At 43.9% G+C, this 23,541-nt stretch overlaps 1 protein-coding gene across 6 annotated transcripts in view; it reads right to left on the reverse strand.

The window, feature by feature from the left end:
• Nucleotides 1-23,541, reverse strand: part of LOC140731559 (uncharacterized) — a 281,877-nt gene that overhangs the window by 206,430 nt on the left and 51,906 nt on the right. For all 6 annotated transcript variants that reach the window (XM_073053074.1, XM_073053075.1, XM_073053073.1 and 3 more), the window contains one exon: nt 13,106-13,234. In XM_073053074.1, coding sequence (XP_072909175.1) covers nt 13,106-13,234 — 129 coding nt within the window. The remainder of the gene's footprint in view (nt 1-13,105; nt 13,235-23,541) is intronic.

Below are 23,541 nucleotides of genomic sequence, written 5' to 3' on the forward strand. Positions count from 1 at the left end.
TTCTTCACATACACATAGAATGCCTTGGGGTTCTCCTTAATCCTACATGCCAAGTCCTTCTCATGCCCCCTTTGAGCTCTCCTAAGTCCTTTCTTTAGCTCCTTCCTGGCTCCCCTATATTTCTTATAAGCCCCTCCTACTTCCTGCTTCTTATATCTAACATATGCTTCCTTTTTCCTCTTGACAAGTTGCCTCACATGTTTCGTCAGCCACGGTTCCCTTTTCCTACCATTTTTTCCTTGCCTCAGTGGGACAAACCTATCCTGAACCCATTTCAAGTGGTCCCTAAACTTCTCCCACATTACCTCTGTGCTTTCCCCTTTGAACATCTGTTTCCAATTTATTCTCACTAGTTCCTGCCTCATCCCTTCAAAGCTAGCCCTTTCCCAGTTAAGCACTTTACCATTTTGTCTGATTTTATCCTTTTCCATAGCTATGCTGAAGCTAAGGGAGTTGTGGTCACTCTCACCAGAATGCTCTCCCACCAAGAGGTCTGTCACCTGACCAGGTTCATTATCCAGAACTAGATCCAGTATAGCCTCTCCTCTTGTCGGCTGGTCCACATACTGTGTCAGGAATCCTTCTTGAACACACCTGACAAATTCAGCCCCATCTATCCCTGTTGCACTCAGGAGGTGCCAGTCAATATGAGGGAAGTTGAAATCACCCATAACTGCTACTCTGTATTTCCTGCACCATTCTAACATCTGCCTGCTTATCTGCTCCTCGGTTTCCCAAGAGCTATTTGGGGGCCTATAGACTACTCCCAGCACAGTGATTGATCCCTTCCTATTTTTGACTTCCAACCACACTGACTCCATGGACACTCCTTCTGCAGCGTCCTCCCTTTCTATAGCTGTGTTACCATCCCTGACCAGCAATGCCACTCCCCCCTTTTTCTACCTCCCATCCTATTCCTTTTAAAACACCTGAATCCCGGGATCTGCATCATCCAATCCTGCCCTTTCTCCAACCAAGTTTCAGTTCACAACATCATAGTTTCACGTACTAATCCATGCTCTATGTTCATCCTCCTTGTTCCTAATCCTCCTAGCATTGAAGTAGATACATTTCAACCCCTTTAACTGGCTACAGTTATGTTACATCCCCTGCCTGTCCTTCCTCATCAACTCAGAATTCTTAGCATCATGCCCTTGTCCTTCTACCTTAATCCCTGCACTCACATTCTGATTCCCACCATCCTGCCAACCTAGTTAAAACCCTCCCCAACAGTTCTATCAAACCTGCCCGCCAGGATATTGGTCCCCCTGGGATTCAAGTGCAACCTGTCTTTTTTGTACAGGTCACACCCACCCCAAAAGAGGTCCCAATGATCCAGAAAACTGAATCCCTGCCCCCTGCTCCAATCCCTCAGCCATGCATTTATCCTCCACCTCATTCTATTCCTATTCTCACTGTCGCATGGCACAGGCAGTAATCCCGAGATTACTATCTTTGAGGTCCTGCTTTTCAACTTCCTTCCTAACTCCCTGTAGTCTTCTTTCAGGACCTCTTCCCTTTTCCTACCTATGTCATTGGTAGCAATATGTACCACGACCTCTGGCTGTTCTCCCTCCCACTGCAGGATATCTTGGACGTGATCAGAAACATCCTGGACCCTGGCACCTGGGAGGCAAACTACCATCCGAGTTTCTTTCTAGCGTCCACAGAATCGCCTTTCTGAACCCCTGACTATAGAGTTCCCTATCACTACAGCCTTCCTCTTCCTTTCCCTACCCTTCTGAGCCACAGGGCCAGACTCTGTGCCAGAGGCATGGCCACTGTCACTTCCCCCAGGTAGGCTGTTTCCCCCAACAGTACTCAAACAGGAGTACTTATTGTCAAGGGGTACAGCCACAGAGGTGACCCATTTCTCTGTCCCCTGTGGCCCCAGAGTGACCACCTGTCTGTAACTACTCTCTATCACCTCCTCACTCTCCCTGACCAGACGAAGGTCATCGAGCCGCAGCTCCAGTTTCCTAACACGGTCCCTTAGGAGTTGCATCTCGATTCACCGGGTGCAGATGTGGCTGTCCGGGACCCCGGGACACTCCAGAACCTCCCACATCTGACACCAACCAGAGAAAACTGGCCTCACACACATACTACCTCCTTTTGCAATCAACAACTGCCTCACCTCAACCCGTTACCACCGAAGCCCATTGAGCCAAAGCCCTTTCACTCTGCTGCCTCTCACTCCGCTGCCCACTGGATATGGCTGTCTTCTTTTTAAACTGTTTGCGCCCGCTGGAAATCCTTAGGTGCTCTCCCGCTGCCTTCTTGTTCCAAATCAAAAACTTCTGCAGATTCCTTGCCCTTTTTAAACTGTTCACGCTCAACTGGCTGATGTCACGTGCCTGCGCAGTCTGGCCTCTCTCTTCCCCCGAGAACTCAAAATGTCTTCCTGCTGGAAATCCTTAGGTCTCTCCTGCCACCTTCTTGTTCCGAATCAAAAAAAACTCATTGACTGTAGCTCGGCATTTAATACCATCATTCCCACAATCCTGATTGAGAAGTTGCAGAACCTGGGCCTCTGTACTTCCCTCTGCAATGGGATCCTCGACTTCCTAACTGGAAGACCACAATCTGTGGGAATTGGTGATAACATCTCCTCGCTGACAATCAACACTGGTGCACCTCAGGGATGTGTGCTTAGCCCACTACTCTACTCTCTTTATACTCATGACTGTGTGGCTAGGCATAGCTCAAATACCATCTATAAATTTGCTAATGATACAACTATTGTTGGCAGAATCTTAGATGGAGATGAGAGGGCATACAGGAGTGAGATATGCCAACTAGTGGAGTGGTGTCACAGCAACAACCTTGCACTCAACGTCAGTAAGATGAAAAAGCTGATTGTGGACTTCAGGAAGGGTAAGACAAAGGAACACATACCAATCCTCATAGAGGGATCAGAAGTGGGGAGAGTGAGCATTTTCAAGTTCCCAGGCGTAAAGATCTCTGAGGACCTAACGTGGTCCCAACATAGCGATGCAGTTATAAAGAAGGCAAGACAGCGACTATACTTCATTAGAAGTTTGAAGAGATTTAGTATGTCAACAAATACACTCAAAAACTTGTGTACTGTGTACTGTGGAGAGCATTCTGACAGGCTGCATCACTGTCTGGTATTGAAGGAGTGGGGGCTACTGCACAGGACCAAAAGAAGCTGCAGAGGGTTGGCTCCATCTTAAGTACTAGCCTACAAAGTACCCAGGATATCTTCAAGGAACGGTGTCTCAGAAAGGCAGCGTCCATTATTAAGGACCTCCAGCACCCAGGACATGTCCATTTCTCACTGTTACTATTAAGTAGGAGGTACAGAAGCCTGAAGGCACATACACAGTGATTCAGGAACAGCTTCTTCCCCTCTGCCATCTGATTCCCAAATGGACATTGAACCTGCGAACACTACCTCACTTTTTTAACATATAAGGTTATATATTATTTCTGTTGTTTGTATAATTTTTTAATCAATTCAATATATGTATACTGTAATTGATTTACTTATTTATTATTTTTTCATCTTCTATATTATGTACGTATAGCATTGAACTGCTGCTGCTAAGTTAACAAATTTCACGACACGTCAGTAATAATAAACCTGATTGTGATTCCGTTAATAAAGTACTTTTAATCTTTGAATCTCAAAGCAGTTTTCTTCCCATCCCTCAATCTACCTATATCCCTTTGCTTAACCATATTGTCCTTATGTCTTTCTACACAGGTTGCTAGGGTGGTTAAGAAGGCATGTGATATGCTTGTCATTATTAGTTGAGACATTGAGTTAGAAAGTCAGGAAGTTATGTTGCAGTTTTATAAAACTCTAGTTAGACCGCATCAAGAGTATGGCATACAGTTCCGGTTGCCCTATTATAGGAAGGATGTTGTGGCTTTGGAGAGAGAGCTGAACAGATTTAGCAGGATGCTGCCTGGATAACAGAGCGTGTGCTATAATGTTGGACAAAAGCTGTACAAACTCGGGTTGTTTTCTCCACAGTACTGGAGCCTGAAAGGAGATTTGATAGAGGTTTATAAGATTATGAGAGGCATAAATAGAGTAGACAGACAATATCTTTTTCCAAGGGTTGAAATGCCTAATCCAGAGGGTAAGCAATTAAGTTGAGAGGGGTTTAGTTCAAAGGAGATGCGAAGGGCACGTTTTTACACGGTGAGTCTGGGTGCCTGGAATGCACTGCCAAAGGTGGCAGTAGAGGCAAAAGTATTAGGGACTTTTAAGAGACTTTTAGATAGGCACATGAATGTGATGGAAATGGAAGGATATGGACATTGTATAGGCAGAAATGATTAGTTTAGTTGTCCATTTGATTACTAATTTAATTTGTTCAGCACAAAATTGTGAGTTGAAGGGACTGTTCCTAAATGTTATGAGTGATGAACAGACCTGATGGAAATGGGGTGCAGAGTTAACCATCCCCCTCCCCGAGAACTATGAACTATTGCTGTTGCTATGCTGCTAATGAGAGAGAGAGATGAAGCACAGAGGCAGGAACATCTGCTACAGATAAGAGGGAGAGAGAGACTGTTGAGTTATTGTATTTTGACTCTTCCTGGATTATTTACCTTTCACTACAAGGACTTTACTTTGCTCGTTAACATTCCTCAGGAGACAGCAGGAGTGGCCTGATTTGATGGACACCGTCATTTAGAGTTGATGGATAGCTGAGACACAGTTAGTAGGGATAAAAGACAGGTCTGGGGAGACACCCCTCAGACACACCAGTGGACACTGACTGAGTGTTGTGAACCCACAGGAAGGTGGGGGCTTCGAGGACCGAATCAGGAGATCGGTCATTAAAGCTCACAGTGTGATGGCAGGGCCGGTGGGGACTTGTGTGTGTGTCCACTCATGCCAGAGTGATGAGTCCATCACAGAAGAATGGTCTAGCGGAAGAACAGAGGGGTCATAGCTGAATGACCACAATGGTACGACGGAATCAGAAAGCAACAGGTTTGCCTGCTGCAGCTGTTACATCTCGCTCACTCTCTCTCTCTCCAACGATTACAACACAACAACCATAACTACTTCAGCACGCATGAACTGAACTTTATACTCTTCTATGACAATTCATTTACCCCTAGACATCGATAGAGCTTGTTTAATATTGCTTATTATTGTCCCTACACTTTTAGGTTTATTACTGCTAACTTGTTTTATATGTATATTTGCATTTTTGATACTGTATTGTGTAGTTTACTAATAAACACCTTTAGTTTTGGTACCACCAGACTCCAACAGATCCTTCTTTCTCTGCTGGTCTGTAAACCCAGTTACGGGGTACATAACACTGAGCAAAACTGTTCTACATCCTTTGTTTTATATACTGATATTGTATCATCACCACACTTGAAAGGTTTGTTCCCTTCTCCAATTCAGCAATGTAAAATGCAAACACTGAGGACTAAAGAACATTCCTTGGGGTACTCCACTAATTATATCTTTCCAGTCTGAGAAAGACCTATTCATTACAACTCTTGGTCCACATTATTGTACTGAATTAATTAAAGTAGAAATCAAACACACAGCTAAACTAATCCCTTCTGTCTACACAATGTGCCTATCTAAGAGCCTCTGGAACATCTGTATTGTATTTGCATCTATCTCTATCCCTAGATGCACATTCCAGGTACCTAATATTCACTGACCTGCACATTTCCTTTGACCTTATCCCCTTTTACCTTAAATGCATACCTCTAGTTTGAGATATTTCATCTCTGGGAAACAGATACTGGCTCTCTTCTCTACTTGTGTCCCGCTTGGCAGCGCAATAATATCAGTGCCGGACTCTGGAGCGAAGGTTCCTGAGTTCGAATCCAAGTCGGGTTGAGCACCGAGCTAGCGACTTGGCCTCGTAAAAACAAGAATAGCTTGCTACGGAAACACTGTCATGATGGTGCCCCGATAACTCCACTGCCGAGTTAAGGGTTATTCTTCTTCTTTCTCTATTTGTGCCTCTCATAATCTTACCAATTTCTATCAGTTCTACCTCACTTCCCCCAGCCTTTGCCACTCCAGAGAAAACAATCCAAGTTTGTCCAACCTCTCATTTAGCGTATGCTCTCTAATCTAGGCAGCATCCTAATAAACCTCTTCTGCATCCCCTCCTAAGCCTCAACACACTTCCTATAATGGGACAACCAGAACTGTATGCAATCAGATATGGTCTATCTAGAGCTTTGTAAAGCTGTAACATAACTTTCAATATAACAATATAATATAACAATCACAGCACGGAAACAGGCCATCTCGGCCCTCCTAGACCGTGCTGAACTTTTAATCTCACCTAGTCCCACCTACCCGCACTCAGCCCATAACCCTCCACTCCTTTCCTGTCCATATACCTATCCAATTTTACCTTAAATGACACAACTGAATTGGCCTCTACTACTTCTACAGGAAGCTCATTCCACACAGCTATCACTCTCTGAGTAAAGAAATACCCCCTCATGTTTCCCTTAAACTTTTGCCCCCTAACTCTCAAATCATGTCCTCTCGTTTGAATCTCCCCTACTCTCAATGGGAACGGCCTATTCACGTCAACTCTATCTATCCCTCTCAAAATTTTAAATACCTCGATCAAATCCCCCCTCAACCTTCTACGCTCCAATGAATAGAGACCTAACTTGTTCAACCTTTCTCTGTAACTTAAGTGCTGAAACCCAGGTAACATCCTAGTAAATCGTCTCTGCACTCTCTCTAATTTATTGATATCTTTCCTATAATTTGGTGACCAGAACTGTACACAATATTCCAAATTTGGCCTTACCAATGCCTTGTACAATTTTAACATTACATCCCAACTTCTGTACTCAATGCTCTGATTTATAAAGGCCAGCGTTCCAAAAGCCTTCTTCACCACCCTATCTACATGAGACTCCACCTTCAGGGAACTATGCACTGTTATTCCTAGATCTCTCTGTTCCACTGCATTCCTCAATGCCCTACCATTTACAACTTTCGAACTCTTAAAGGAGACAAAGGAGATGATAGTGGATTTCAGGAGACATCCCCCCGCTATGTCTCCCCTCACAGTCCTCAGCAGCCCTGTGTCCACCATGGAGAACTTCAGGTTCCTGGGAACCACCATCTCTCAGGATCTGAAGTGGGAGCAGAACATCAGCTCCATCCTGAAGAAAGCTCAGCAGCAGATGTATTTCCTGCGGCTCTTGAGGAAATACGGTCTGCCTCAGGAATTGCTGCTGCAGTTCTACACTGCAGTCATTGAGTCTGTCCTGTGCACCTCCATCATTGTGTGGTTTGGAGCCGCCACCAAGCAGGATAGAACCAGACTACAGCGCACAGTGAGGACTGCCGAGTGCATCATTGGAGCCTCCCTGCCCTCTATTGTGGACCTGTACTCTTCCAGGTTGAAGAAGAGGGCGAGGAACATCATAAAGGACTCCTCCCATCCTGTGCACGGACTGTTTGATCTGCTTCCGTCTGGTAGGCGCTTCAGATCCCTCCAGACTAAGACTAATAGGCACTGGAGAAGTTTTTTCCCTACTGCGGTCACTTTGCTGAACAGTTAACTGCCGGTTAACTGTCGGCTAACTATTACTTGGATTGCACTACCTGTATGTATAATCTATATTTTCATTTATATTTATCATTATTATTGTTATGAGCAGAGAGACAACATCTGCCGGAAGTAAATTCCTTGTATGTGCATAGGTACTTGGCGATTAAAGTCTGATTCTGATTCTGATTAAACTCAGGTTTTTGACCAATAAAGGCAAGCAAGCCATATGCTTTATTTACCAAATAAAAGCAAGCAAGCCATGCACTTCCTTTACTATTTAACTTTCCCTTCAAATAATTTGAGCAAATCTGTCAAACAATTTGTCATACAAGACTGTTCAGATAAAAATAATTAAAAGGTTCAATTATTGAATACTTCAATTATGATGAGCATAGATTTTACATTCTGGGTAAAAGTTACAAGGGAAATTTGAGGCAGAATTTGTTTATGTAGTCAATATATGTATATAGTATAACCATATAACATATAACCATATAACAATTACAGCACGGAAACAGGCCATCTCGGCCCTTCTAGTCCATGTAGAACACTTACTCTCAAATGGTCCAACCTACCTGCACTCAGCCCATAACCCGCCATTCCTTTCCTGTCCATATACCTATCCAATTTTTTTTTAAATGACAAAATCGAACCTGCCTCTATCACTTCTACTGGAAGCTTGTTCCACACACTTACCACTCTCTGAGTAAAGAAGTTCCCCATCATGTTACCCCTATACTTTTGCCCCTTAACTCTCAACTCATGTCCTCTTGTTTGAATCTCCCCTACTCTCAATAGAAAAAAGCCTATCCACATCAACTCTATCTATCTCCCTCATAATTTTAAATACCTCTATCAAGTCCTGACTCATCCTTCTATGCTCCAAAGAATAAAGACCTAACTTGTTCAACCTTTCTCTGTAACTTAGGTGCTGAAACCTAGGTAACATTCTAGTAAATCCCCTCTGTACTCTCTCTATTTTGTTGACACCTTTCCTATAATTCTGTGACCAGAACTTACACAATACTCCAAATTTGGCCTCACTAATGCCTTGTACAATTTTAACATTACATCCCAATTCCTATACTCAATGCTCTGATTTATAAAGGCCACCATACCAAAAGCTTTCTTCATCACCCTATCCACATGAGATTCCACCTTCAGGGAACTATGCACCATTATTCTTAGATCACTCTGTTCTACTGCATTCCTCAGTGCCCTACCATTTACCATGTATGTCCTATTTTGATTAGTCCTACCAAACTCACACTTATCAACATTAAACTCCATCTGCCATCTTTTAGTCCACTCTTCTAACTGGCCTAAATCTCTCTGCAAGCTTTGAAAACCTACTTCATTATCCACAATGCCACCTATCTTAGTATCATCTGCATACTTACTAATCCAATTTACCACTCCATCCTCCAGATCATTAATGTATATGACAATCAACATTGGACCCAGTACAGATCCCTGAGGCTCACCAGTAGTCACTGGCCTGCAACCTGACAAACAGTTATCCACCACTACTCTCTGGCATCTCTCATCCAGCCACTGTTGAATCCATTTTACTACTTCAATATTAATACCTAACGATTGAACCTTCCTAACTAACCTTCCGTGCGGAACCTTGTCAAAGGCCTTACTGAAGTCCATATAGACAACATCCACTGCTTTACCCTCATCAACTTTCCTAGCAACCTCTTCAAAAAATTGAATAAGACTTGTCAAACATGACCTTCCACGCACAAATCTACGTTGACTGTTCCTAATCAGACCCTGTCTATCCAGATAATTATATATACCATCTCTAAGAATACTTTCCATTAATTTATCCACCACTGACATCAAACTTACAGGCCAATAATTGCTAGGTTTACTCTTAGAACCCTTTTTAAACAATGGAACCACATGAGCAATACGCCAATCTTCCAGCACCATCCCCGTCTCTAATGACATTTGAATAGCCCCTGCTATTTCTACACTAACTTCCCTCAAGATCCTAAGGAATATCCTGTCAGGCCCCGGAGATTTATCCACTTTTATATTCTTTAAAAGCGCCACTACTTCCTCTTCTTTAATCATCATAGTTTCCATAACTACCCTACTTGTTTCCCTTACCTTACACAATTCAATATCCTTCTCCTTAGTGAATACCGAAGAAAAGAAATTGTTCAAAATCTCCCCCAGCTCTTTTGGCTCCGCACATAGCTGTCCACTCTGATTCCCTAAGGGACCAATTTTATCCCTCACTATCCTTTTGCTATTAATATAACTGTAGAAACCCTTTGGATTTATTTTCACCTTACTTGCCAAAGCAACCTCATATCTTCTTTTAGCTTTTCCAATTTCTTTCTTAAGATTCTTTTTACATTCTTTATATTATGTATTATAATACACCCCTATAAGTGTTACTACACCTTTCCCATTCATCAATTTCACCCAAATAGCCTCCCTAGATGAGCCCTCTAATCTATCCTGCCAAAGCACCGCAGTAATATTTTCTCTGACAAGCAATACAACACCTCCCCCTCTTGTCCCTCCAATTCTATCACACCTGAAGCAATGAAATCCAGGAATATTTAGTTGCCAATCACACTCCTCCTGCAACCATGTTTAATAATAGCTACAGCATCATATTTCCAGGTATCGATCCATGCTCCAAGCTCATCCACTTTTCTTACAATGCTCCTAGCATTAAAATAGATGCATTTAAGAAACTCTCCACCTCTTACTCTCTGTTTATCCCTAATGGTGCAAACAACTTTATTATCTTTTTCTTCCTTCTCCCCTACATCTTCGGTCTGAGCACTCCCCTTCTCTGTCACCTGTCTATCCTCCCTCACACACTGTCTACTAGCTTTCTCTATTTGTGAACTAACCTCCTCTCTCCTAGTCTCTTCAATTTGATTCCCACCCCCCAACCATTCTAGTTTGAAGTCTCCCCAGTAGCCTTTGCAAATCTCCCCCCGCCAGGATATTGATCTCCCTAGGATTCAAGTGCAACCCGTCCTTCCTCATCAACTCAGAACTCTTAGCATCATGCCCTTGATCCCTGCATTCACATTCTGATTCCCAACCCCCTGCCAAACTAGTTAAAACCCTCCCCAACAGCTCTATCAAACCTACCCGCCAGGATATTGTTCCCCCGGGATTCATGTGCAACCTGTCCTTTTTGTACAGGTCACACCCACCCCAAAAGAGGTCCCAATGATCCAGAAATCTGAATCCCTGCCCCCTGCTCCAATCCCTCAGCCATGCATTTATCCTCCACCTCATTCCATTCCTACTGTCGCGTGGCACAGGCAGTAATCCCGAGATGACTACATTTGCGGTCCTTCTTCTCAACTCACTTCCTAACTCCCTATATTCTCCTTTCAGGACGTCTTCCCTTTTTATACCTATGTCATTGGTACCTATATGTACTGTTACGAATGTGCCACAACTCTGAGGGGCCGAAGGGTACAAAGTAGCCCCCTCCTTTTTGAGAATCGCAAGATCGCTATTAATTCAGGTCTGGGACCCAGGAAATGAGAGAGAGACACGCAGAACCCACAAGGGTTTGGAATGTGTCCTGGCCCCCAGAAAGGCGGAACCATTGATAACGACTATGGTCTCTTGGAGACGGAATTGTGTATTGAGTACTGTACTATTCATTGAAGCCCTCAGGGAATGACCAGAGTGGGCTGGTTGAGGGATTGCATCATCCCAACCTGATTGACATCCGAGACCCCGTGAGTAAGGATAAAAGAGAGTCTGGGGAACAACCCCTTTAGACGCACCAGGAGAAACGCTAGAAATCCTGTGACAGCGTTTAATAGCGACAGCTGGTGGAGGGCCCACGTGCGTCCTTTCCTGTTGCCGGGATTGGGGCCTTACCACGGAAGAACGGCTTAGCTAAAGAAGAGGCCACCAACGAGATTTTGAAGGATCAACATCATAAAAAGGAAACGCTGGCAAGTTCTAAAAAAATCTTTCTCTCTCTCCAACCAAAAAGCTGCAGCCTGAATGAGCTGAGTGATTTTTATATTTCCATCGGACAATACATTATCCCCTAGACAACGATAGAGCTTATTTCTTATTGATTATTGTTATACCCGCACTTTTAGAGTTAGTATTGATAACGTATATTATCTGTATGTTTGCATTGATATTATTTTTGTGTATTTTTACCAATAAATACTGTGAAAAATAGTACCATCAGACTTCAACGGACCTCTCTATCTTTGCTGGTAAGTGACCCAGTTACGGGATTCGTAACAGTACCACGACCTCTGGCTCCTTACCCTCCCACTTCACGTTATCTTGAATGTGATCAGAAACATCCCGGACCCTGGCACCAGGGAGGCAAACTACCATCTAGGTCTCCTGACTGCATCCACAGAATCGCCTATCTGACCCCCTAACTATCGAGTCCCTTATTACTACTGCCTTCCTCTTCCTTTCCCTACCCTTCTGAGCTACAGGGCCGGACTCTGTGCCGGAGACACAGCCACTGTTGCTTCCCCCAGGTAGGCTGTCCGCCCCCCAATAGTACTCAAACAGGAGTACTTACTGTCAAGGGGTACAGCCACTGGGGTATTCTCTAGTACCTGACTCTTTCCCTTCCCTCTCCTAACCGTGATCCACTTGTCTGCCTCCCATGGCCCTGGTGTGACCACCTGCCTGTAACTCCTCTCTATCACCTCCTCACTCTCCCTGACCAGATGTAGGTCATCGAGCTGCAGCTCTAGTTCCCTAACACGGTCCCTTAGGAGTTGCAGCTTGGCGCACCTGGCACAAATATGGACGTCTGGGAAGCTAGGAGACTCCAGGACCTCCCACATCCAACACTGAGAACAACAAGCTGCCCTCACACTTATACTTCCACCTTTCCTCAAATAACAGGAAAAACTGAAACCTAAACTTACCTTGCCTTGCCCAGTTCCGTCTAAGCCCGTTGAGCCAAAGCCCTTACGCCATCACTCTACTCCCAGCTTACTCCACTGCCCACAAAACGACACAAATAGACAATAGACAATAGGTGCAGGTGTCAATAGGTGACAAATAGACATAGACAATATGCCATTCGGCCCTTCCATCCAGCACCACCATTCAATGTGATCATGGCTGATCATCCACAATCAGTACCCCGTTCCTACCTTCTCCCCATATCCCTTGACTCCGCTATCTTTAAGAGCTCTATCTAATTCTTTCTTGAAAGCATCCAGAGAATTGGCCTCCACTGCCTTCTGAGGAGGCCTAAATGGCCTACCCCTTATTCTTAAACTGTGGCCTCTGATTCTGGACTCCCCCAACATCAGGAACATGTTTCCAATGTTCATTGCCTGATGGATTGATAGAAACTGAATCAATCAGGGCATTCGGGAGACAACTGGTCAAGCATTTTAAAGAAAATAATCAGAAGAGGCTGTAGGAAAGTGAGAGGCTGCTTTACTTGGAGCAAGCATAGGCCTGGTAGACAACAATGCTATAAACCCAGTATATTTCATAAATGTCAGATAATTTTGTTTCATTATATTATTCTAAATATAAATGCCTCCAGTCTGAGAGTAGCTTACAATTTGTTTCACTGAGGGTTTTGAAGGTTGGATCTGAAGACAGGAGAGATTCACATTTCAGTAATATCTCCTTGTTATTACTGGACTTCACAACATTTAGAGAAAGCCAGGAAAGGTATTCCATTCTCACTACAGAGAGAGAGAAAAGAAGCATGTCAGGAAAATACAAAGACTCATGTTCAAATTTTAAAATTCTAACTAGGTTTATAGATGTAGTTGTAGTTGACCATGTTTATGACATTGACTAATTTTACAATTAACGTGCTATGTGCTGAAAAACATGTCAAAGAATGTCATTTAAAAATTAACAAGTATAGTAGAACTTTTCCACATCAGTAACAATTTTGTTACAAAGGATTAATAGGATTCTTTACTTAATAGAATTTTGAGGCTCTGTGTTGGTTGGGGTTGATCATGGATTTGGTGTTGAAGCTGTCTATGTGATAAGCAAGCCTGGGCAGTACCATATGGAGAGCAAGCTGTTACTCATCTCCAAGCAGCTGATGGATCCAAAGAAACGACCGAGACTGATAAAATTTGACACCAGCGGTGTTGCAGGAGTTGCCAGTCAGCATTGAACTTAACTTAGGGACTCCAGCTCTAGAGCTTTCCTTGGGGTTTACTACTGAAGCCATCCCCAGAGTGGGTATAGCTGCAGGACAGCGGTGGTTTGAGGTCAGAGTTTTCCTTTCCCTAGATGAGCTGACAACTACAGCTGATGAGTCCCATCTGCCCAAAGCAACTGGTTTTAAGGCACCAGTAACCCATCATTGCCTCATTTCCTTTCAGTAGAAACGGGCTTAGTAGCTAAGCCACATGTGAAGGCCAGGAGCTGGACTTGGTTGTCAGATGGCTATATAATTGAATTAGATAAGGAATAAACTGGAACTGAACATTGGACCATAAAGGGAAGGGCTTGCGTCAGTCAACTATCACTGATGTGATTCTTCTATATTAAAAAAAAGGGAGCTTGTGGGGGAAATCCTTATCAACTTGCAAGGAGTATGTGATTAGGTCTAATCAACTTGAACTGATCAGGCCAAAGGCTTTAGTTGCTTAGCTGGATATATTTGGACAGCACTTGGAAAGATAGAGTCTGAATAGGAGGAGTCAGCATGGCTTTGTACCTGGGAAGTTAGGTTTTATGAAACTTTTAGAGTTGCTTGAAGAGATAACCAACGTGAAGGAGAGGAGATTTGAGGCTTTGACTCGAGAAGCTTCAACGAGAAGAGGCGGAGGACGAGCTTGTTCCCAGTTAGTCTTTACAATGACTCCTGAGATGGTGATGTGGGATGTGGCAGTCTTGGGGGACCTCCCCTCTTCCACAGAGTCACATCTACCAGAAGTGCTTGTGGCTGGGCGATCTGGAAGACCTTGTGAGGAATCTGGAGCAGCAGTTGGATGACCTTCGACTCATAAGGGAGAATGAGGCAGTCATAGATGAGAGCTACAGGGAGGTAGTCACACCTAGGCTGCCAGAAGCAGGTCGTTAGGTGACAGTCCGAGGGGGAAAAGTGAAGGAGAGTAGACAGGTAGTGCAGAGCACCCCTGTAGCCATTCCCATGAATAATAAGTTTACCGTCCTGAATGCTGTTGGTGAGGACGACCGACCAGGTGTGAGCCACGTTGGCAGGGCCTCTGGCACTGAGTCTGACCCTGTGGTGCAGAAGGATGGGACGGAGAAGAGGAGAGCTGTCGTCATTGGAGACTTTATAGTCAGGGGAGCAGACAGGAGATTTTGTGGACATGAGAAGGAAACCCGCATGGTTTGTGGCCTCCCGGGTGCCAGGGTCCGGGGATGTCTCTGACTGGGTGCATCACATCCTGATACGAGAGGGAAAGCAACCAGAAGTCGTGATACATGTTGGGACCAACGACATAGGCAGAAAGACGGATGAGGTCCTGAAGTGTGGGTTTCGGAAACTAGGCAGAAGGCTGAAGAACAGGACCTCAAGGGTGGCGTTCTCAGGATTGCTGCCAGTGCTATGTGACAGTGATGGTAAGAATAGGAGGAGATGGCAGTTGAATGTGTGGCTGAGGAGTTGGTGCAGGGGGCAGGGTTTTAGATTTTTGGATCATTGGGATCTCTTCTGGGGAAGGTGGGACCTGTACAGATTGGATGGGTTGCACCTGAACTTGAGGGGAGCAATATCCTTGCTGGTAGGTTTGCTAGCATGGTTTGGGAGGGTTTAAACTAATTTGCAAGGGGGATGGGACCTGGAGCGATAGAGCAGTGAAAGAAGTGCATGGAGTAAAGCCAGATCTAACATATAGACAGGTTTTGAGGAAAGAGCAGCAGAATAAAGAGTATAAAGGTAGTAAAATAGAAGGGCTAAAGTGTGTCTACTTCAATGCAAGAAGCATCAGGAACAAAGGTGATGAACTGAGAACTTGGATACATACATGGAATTATGATGTAGTGGCCATTACGGAGACTTGGCTGGCACCAGGGCAGGAATGGATTCTCAATATTCCTGGATCTCAGTGTTTTAAGAGGGATAGAGAAGGGGAAAAAGGGGAGGAGGGGTGGCATTACTGGTCAGGGATACTATTACGGCTACAGAAAGGGTGGGTAATGTAGCAGGATCCTCTTTTCAGTCAGTATGGGTGGAAGTCAGGAACAGGAAGGCAGCAGTTACTCTACTGAGGGTATTCCATAGGCCCCCTGGTAGCAGCAGAGATACCAAGGAGCAGATTGGGAGGCAGATTTTGGAAAGGTGCAAAAATAACAGGGTTATTATCATGGGTGACTTTAACTTCCCTAATATTGATTGGCACTTGATTAGTTCCAAGGGTTTAGATGAAGCAGAGTTTATTAAGTGTGTCCAAGATGGATTCCTGTCACAGTATGTTGACAGGCTGACTAGGGGGAATGCCATACTAGATCTAGTATTAGGTAACAAACTGAGTCAGGTCACAGATCTGTCAGTGGGTGAGCATCTGGGGGGCAGTGATCATCACTCCCTGACCTTTAGCATTATCATGAAAAAGGATAGAATCAGTGAGAACAGGAAAATTTTTAATTGGGGAAGGGCAAATTATAAGGCTATAAGGCTAGAACTTGCGGATGTGAATTGGGATGATGTTTTTGCAAGGAAATGTACTATGGACATGTGGTCGATGTTTAAGGATCTCTTGCAGGATGTTAGGGATAAATTTGTCCCGGTGAGGAAGATAAAGTATGGTAGGGTGAAGGAACCATGGGTGACAAGTGAAGTGGAAAATCTAGTCAGGTGGAAGAAGGCAGCATACATGACATTTAGGAAGCAAGGATCAGATGGGTCTATTGAGGAATATAGGGTAGCAAGAAAGGAGCTTAAGAAGGGGCTGAGAAGAGTAAGAAGGGGGCATGAGAAGGCCTTGGCGAGTTGGGTAAAGGAAAACCCCAAGGCATTCTTCAATTATATGAAGAACAAAAGGATGACAGGAGTGAAGGTAGGACAAATTAGAGATAAAAGTGGGAAGATGTGCCTGGAGGCTGTGGAAGTGAGCGAGGTCCTCAATGAATACTTCTCTTCAGTATTCACCACTGAGAGGGAACTTGATGATGGTGAGGACAATATGAGTGAGGTTGATGTTCTGGAGCATGTTGATATTAAGGGTTGGAGTTGTTAAAATACATTAGGATGGATAAGTCCCTGGGGCCTGATGGAATATTCCCCAGGCTGCTCCACGAGGCAAGGGAAGAGATTGCTGAACCTCTGGCTAGGATCTTTATGTCCTCGTTGTCCACGGAAATGGTACCGGAGGATTGGAGGGAGGCGAATGTTGTCCCCTTGTTCAAAAAAGGTAGTAGGGATAGTCCGGGTAATTATAGACCAGTGACCTTTACGTCTGTGGTGGGAAAGCTGTTGGAAAAGATTCTTAGACATAGGATCAATGGGCATTTAGAGAATCATGGTCTGATCAGGGACAGTCAGCATGGTTTTGTGAAGGGCAGATCATGCCTAACAAGCCTTATAGAATTCTTTGAGGAGGTGACCAGGCATATAGATGAGGGTAGTGCAGTGGATGTGATCTACATGGATTTTAGTAAGGCATTTGACAAGGTTCCACATGGTAGGCTTATTCAGAAAGTCAGAAGGCATGGGATCCAGGGAAGTTTAGACAGGTGGATTCAGGATTGGCTTGCCTGCAGAAGGCAGAGGGTCGTGGTGGAGGGAGTACATTCAGATTGGAGGGTTGTGACTAGTGGTGTCCCACAAGGATTTGTTCTGGGACCTCTACTTTTTGTGATTTTTATTAACGACCTGGATGTGGGGGTAGAAGGGTGGGTTGGCAAGTTTGCAGACAACACAAAGGTTGGTGGTGTTGTAGATAGTGTAGAGGATTGTCGAAGGTTGCAGAGAGACATTGATAGGATGCAGAAGTGGGCTGAGAAGTGACAGATGGAGTTCAACCCAGAGAAGTGTGAGGTGTGTTACGTACCCTTGTCACGTGACTGGGGTTGAAGCTATACTGGACTTGAGGTAATGGTCTTGTGATGGTGGAATGACGTCATTTTCCCGCCAGTAGAGGTCATGTGACAGGTTTTTTTTTACAGGGTATAAAAGGAGGACCCCTCCCTGTGAGGAGGGGCAGTTCGTGGCTGGATTTGCCATGTTGACTTCATGCCACTGCGTGATTTAATGTTATGACGCAGTTTAGTTGAAAGATGAAGTTTTATCTAATGCCTAAAGTTTAAAAGGTCATTGCCAGCAGTTTCTTTATAACACTGCTAGTTGAGATTCAGTGGAGAGTGAAGATCGGAGTTCGGGAGATAAAAGATCGAGGAGAATCGATTTCGACAGTGAAACAGGTTCGACCTTGTTTGATCCTTATTCAGAAGGAATTCGTTGACTGTTCTCGTGTTAATCCCTGTGAAATATCAGAAAGGATTGGGAACAGTGTTGTAAAGGAAAGGTCAGTGCCTTTAAGCCGTTTCGTTTCGTAAATTCTTCGTGGGAAAAGTTTGATTTGGGAACCGAAACAACACGACGTGAAAGAGAATTTAAATCATCTTAAAAAGTCTCTCCCTTAAATGGACCGTGAGCATTTTGAACTTTTGGCAATACTACTTTGAAGAACTGTTTTTTTTGCAACATCGCTTTAAGAACTGTTTAAGCTTCATTGCTTTAAGAACTGTTTAAGCTGCCGCACAGCAGCTGATTTCCGGTTACGTTAGTGATTTGTTTACTTTTGGGGGGTTTGTTTTCAGTGTTTAATAAACATGTTATTTGTTATAAAAACCCCTGCCTAACTCATATATTTATTGTTGCTTGAATCCGTAACAGGTGGTACACTTTGGAAGGACAAACTCCGAGGCAGAGTACAAAGTAAATGGCAGGATACTTGGTAGTGTGGAGGAGCAGAGGGATCTGGGGGTACATGTCCACAGATCCCTGAAAGTTGCCTCACAGGTAGATAGGGTAGTTAAGAAAGCTTATGGGGTGTTAGCTTTCATAAGTCGAGGGATAGAGTTTAAGAAACGCGATGTAATGATGCAGCTCTATAAAACTCTAGTTTTGCCACACTTGGAGTACTGTGTCCAGTTTTGGTCGCCTCAGTATAGAAAGGATGTGGAAGCATTGGAAAGGGTACAGAGGAGATTTACCAGGATGCTGCCTGGTTTAGAGAGTATGGATTATGATCAGAGATTAAGGGAGCTAGGGCTTTACTCTTTGGAGAGGAGGATGAGAGGAGACATGATAGAGGTGTACAAGATATTAAGAGGAATAGACAGAGTGGACAGCCAGTGCCTCTTCCCCAGGGCACCACTGCTCAGTACAAGAGGACATGGCTTTAAGGTAAGGGGAGGGAAGTTCAAAGGGGATATTAGAGGAAGGTTTTTCACTCAGAGAGTAGTTGGTGCGTGGAATGCACTGCCTGAATCAGTGGTGGAGACAGATACACTAGTGAAGTTTAAGAGACTACTAGACAGGTATATGGAGGAATTTAAGGTGGGTGGTTATATGGGAGGCAGGGTTTGAGGGTCGGCACAACATTGTGGGCCGAAGGGCCTGTAATGTGCTGTACTATTCTATGTTCTATGTATATGAGGGTAGAGTAATGGATGTGTGTATTCAGACTTTAGCAAGAACTTTGATAAGGTCACACGTGATAGACTGGTCTGGAAGGTTAGGTCCATAACGGGTTACAAATTAATCTGAGGGGGACCAATATCCTTCTGGGCAAATTTGCTAGAGTTGTTGGGGAGGGTTTAAACTAAACTGGCAGGGAGATTGGGAGCCAGAGGGACAGGGCTGAGAGGATGGTGCAGTTGGTATACAAGCAGATGAAGTGTGTAGTGAGACTGTTAGGAATGACAGGGAGATGATAGGAGAAAATGAGTTGCAGTTGCAGTGCAACATGGGGACAAAATTGAAAAGGGTGATGAAAGTGTTAGATTTGAATGAATGCAGTATACGGAGTAAGGTAGATGATCTTGTAGCGCAGTTTGAGATTGACAGGTATGATGCTATGGGCATCATGGAGTTGTGGCTGAAAGAAGATTATAGTTAAGAGCTTAACATCCAAGGATCAAAAAGACAGGCAGATAGGCAGATTGGGGTGGTGTGACTCTGTTGGTAAAAAGTGAAATCAAATCCTTAGAAAGAGGTGACATATGATTGGAAGATGCAGAATCATACATAGAGTTAAGGAACAGCAAGGGTATAAAACCCTGACGGAAGTTATACAGACCTCTGAACAGTAGCCAGGATGTGGGCTATAAATTAGAACAGGAGATATAAAATGTACGTCAAATGGGCAATGTTATGATAGTCATGGGGGACTTCAATACCCAGGTAGATTGGGAAAATCAGTTTGGTGCTGATTTTGGAGCCCTAGCGTGAGAATCTGTAGCATGCTTATGAGGTGATTTTTTAGAGCAACTTGTGGCTGAATCCACTAGGGGATCAGCTATTCTGAAATGGGTGTTGTGTAATGAAGAGGATTGGATTAGGGAGCTTAAGGGAAAGGAACTCTTAGAAAACAGTAATCATAATATGACAGAATTCACCCAGCAATGTAAGGGGGAGAAGATAAAGTCAGATGTATCACTATTACAGTGAAGTAAAGAGAAATACATGAGAGAGAAGCTGGCCAAAATTGATTGGATGTGATCACTAGAAGGGATGATGGCAGAACAGCAACAGCTGGGATTCTCAGAAGTAATTCGGAAGGTGCAGGATAGATACATCCCAAAGAAGTTGTTTTCTAAAGGTAGGATGATGCAACCCTGACTGACAAGGGAAGTCAAAGCCAATCTAAAAGCCAAAAAGAGGGTATATAGAACAAAAATTACCGGTAAGTTAGAGGATTGGAAAACTTTTAAAAACCAACAAAAGGCAACTAAAAAGCCATAAGGGGGGAAAAGATGCAATATGAAGGTAAGCTAGACAATAATAAGATACCAAAAGTTTTTTCAGATACATAAAGAGTATAAGGCAGGTGAGAGTAGATATTGAACAGTTAACAATGATGCTGGAGAGGTAATAATGGGGTCAGGGAAATGGTGGACAAATTGAATAAGTATTTTGCATTAGTTTTCACTGTGGAAGACACTAGCAGTATGCTAGAAGTTTGAGAATGTCAGGGGGCAGAAGTGAGTGCAGTTGCTATTACTAGGGAGAAAGTGCTTGGGAAGCTGAAAGGTCTGAAAGTAGATAAGTTACCTGGACAAGATGGACTACACCCCAGGGTTTTGAAAGAGGTAGCTGAAGAGACTGTGGAAGCATTAGTAATGATCTTTCAAGAAAGAATAGATTCTGACATGGTTCTGAAGGACAGAAAAATTGCAAATGTCACTCCCTTCACAAATGGAGAGAGGCAGAAGACAGGAAATTATAGGCTACTTAGCCTGTCATCAGTGCTTGGGAAGATGTTAGAGTTGATTGTTGAGGATGAAATCTCGGAGTACAAGGAGGCGCATGATAAAGTAGGCCAATATCAGCATGGTTTCCTTAAGGGAAAATCTTGCCTGAAAATCTGTTGGAATTCTTTGAGGAATAAGCAGGATAGACGAAGGAGAATCTGTGGATGTTGTGTACTTGGATCTACAGAAGGCCTTTGGCAAGGTGCTGCACATGAGGCTGCTTAGCAAGATAAGAACACGTGGTATTACACGAAAGATACTAGCATGGATAGAGCATTGACTGATTGGCAGGAGGCAAACAGTGGGAATAAAGGGATCCTTTTCTGATTGGCTGCTGGTGACTAGTGGTGTTCTGCCAGCGTCAGTGTTAGAATTGCTTCTTCTTATGTTGAATGTCAACGATGTGGATGACAGGATTGATGGCTTTGTGGCCAAGCTTGTAGATGGTTCAAAGATAGGTGGAGGTGCAGGTAGTGTTGAGGAAGCAGGGAGGCTGCAGAAGGACTTATATAGATTAGGAGAATTGGCAAAGAAGTGGTAGATGGAATACAGTATCAGGAAGTGTATGGTCATGCACTTTGGTAGAAGAGATAAAACCGTAGACTAATTTCTAAATGGGACAAAATGCAAAAATCAGAGGTGCAAATGGGACATGGGTGTCCTTGTGAAGGATTTTCTGAAGGTTAACATGCAGGTTGAGTCAGTGGTGAGGAAGGCAAATGCAATGTTAGCATTAATTTCAAGATGACTAGAATATAAAAACAAGGATGTAATGCTAAGGCTTTATAAGGCACTGGTGAGGACTCACTTGGGAGTATTATGAGAAGTTTTGGGCCCCTTAATTAGAAAAGGTTGAACTACCATTGGAGAACATTCACAGTAGGTTCACAAGAATGATTTTGAGAATGAATGGGAATTGTATGAGGTGTGTTTGATGGTTCTGAACCTGTACTTGCTGGAATTTAGAAGAATGAAGGGTGGTCTCATTGAATCCTATCAAATGGTGGAAGGCCTAGATAGAGTGGATGTGGAGAGAATGTTTCCTACAATTGGGAAGTCTAAGACCAGAGGGTACAGCCTCAAAATAGAGGGATGTCCATTTAGAATGGAGATTAGGAGAAACTTCTTTACTCAGAGGATGGTGAAATCATGGAATTCATTGCCATAGGCAGCTGTGGAGGCCAGGTTTTTGGTGTACTTCAGGCAGAGTTTGATAGGTTTTTGATTACTCAGGGCATGAAAGGTTATGGGGAGAAGGCAGAAGAGTGGGATTAAGAGGGAAAATAAGCAACCATGATGAAATGGTGAAGCAGACTCAAAGAGTTGAATGGCCTTACTCTGTTCTTATATCTTATGGTTTTATGGTCTTCATATGTTGTAAGTGGGGTGGCACGTTATCATAGTAGTTAGCACAATGCTTTACAGCAGTGGTCCCCAACCACCGGGCCGCAAAGCATGTGCTACCAGGCCACAAGAAAACAATATGATTTGGCGATATGAAACGATATGAGTCAGCTGCACCTTTCCTCATTCCTTGTCACACCCACTGTTGAACTTGAACGCACGTGAGGTCATCAGTCAGTCATTAACCTATAACTACTTGATGAGTAAAAAACAAACATCGCTTGAGAGTTTCTTTGGAAGAGGTGGTAGGGGACATAAAAGGCTTAACGATGATGATAACACAGAGACAGCTGAGGCTGAGACTGCAAAAAAAAAGAAAGCTTCCTTCAACAGAAAATACAATGAGTCATACACAAAATATGGCTTTAATGCGACTGGTGACTCGCACACTCCAAGCCCCTTGTGTGTGATATGTGGAGACAAGCTGTCTAATGAGGTAATGAAGCCCTCAAAACTGCTTCGGCACCTTCAGTCCAAGCACCCTGCACTTAAAGACAGGGTGAGTTTTTTGAGTGGAAAAAACGTAAGCAAGCGGGACAGAAGCAAGTGCTGAGAGACGCAACCTCCACAAATGCTGCTGCTCTGAGAGTGTTGTACTTAGTGGCCAGCCGTATTGCTAAGGCTAAGAAGCCTTTCACTGTTGGTGAAGAATTGATTCTGCCCGCTGCCAAGGACATGTACCGTGAACTGTTGGGAGAACCTGCAGCTAACAAGTTGGCACAGGTTTCTCTTTCAGCTACCACAGTTTCAAGGAGAATCGATGACATAGTGGAGGACATCGAAGCACAGCTGTTGGAATGGCTCACCATGGTATACTCTCCAGGTCAACGAGTCTATCGATGTCGACAACAAGGCAATACTCCTGGTTTATGTGCAATATATATTTCAAGACAATGTGCACAAGGATATGTTGTGTGCACTGCCGCTGCCAACTAACACAACTGGGGCAGAACTATTCAAGTCTTTGAATGACTACATGCCAGGCAAACTGGACTGGTCATTCTGTGTTGGAATATGCACAGACGGGGCTGCAGCTATGACTGGACGGCTATCTGGTTTCACTACCCGAGTCAAAGAGGTTGCTCCTGAATGCCAGTCTACACATTGTGTCATACACAGGGAAATGTTGGATAGACGAAAAATGTCACCTGATCTTAACAACGTATTGAGTGACGTT

Source organism: Hemitrygon akajei, chromosome 8 (genome assembly GCF_048418815.1).
Source record: "Hemitrygon akajei chromosome 8, sHemAka1.3, whole genome shotgun sequence".
Classification (NCBI taxonomy): domain Eukaryota; kingdom Metazoa; phylum Chordata; class Chondrichthyes; order Myliobatiformes; family Dasyatidae; genus Hemitrygon; species Hemitrygon akajei.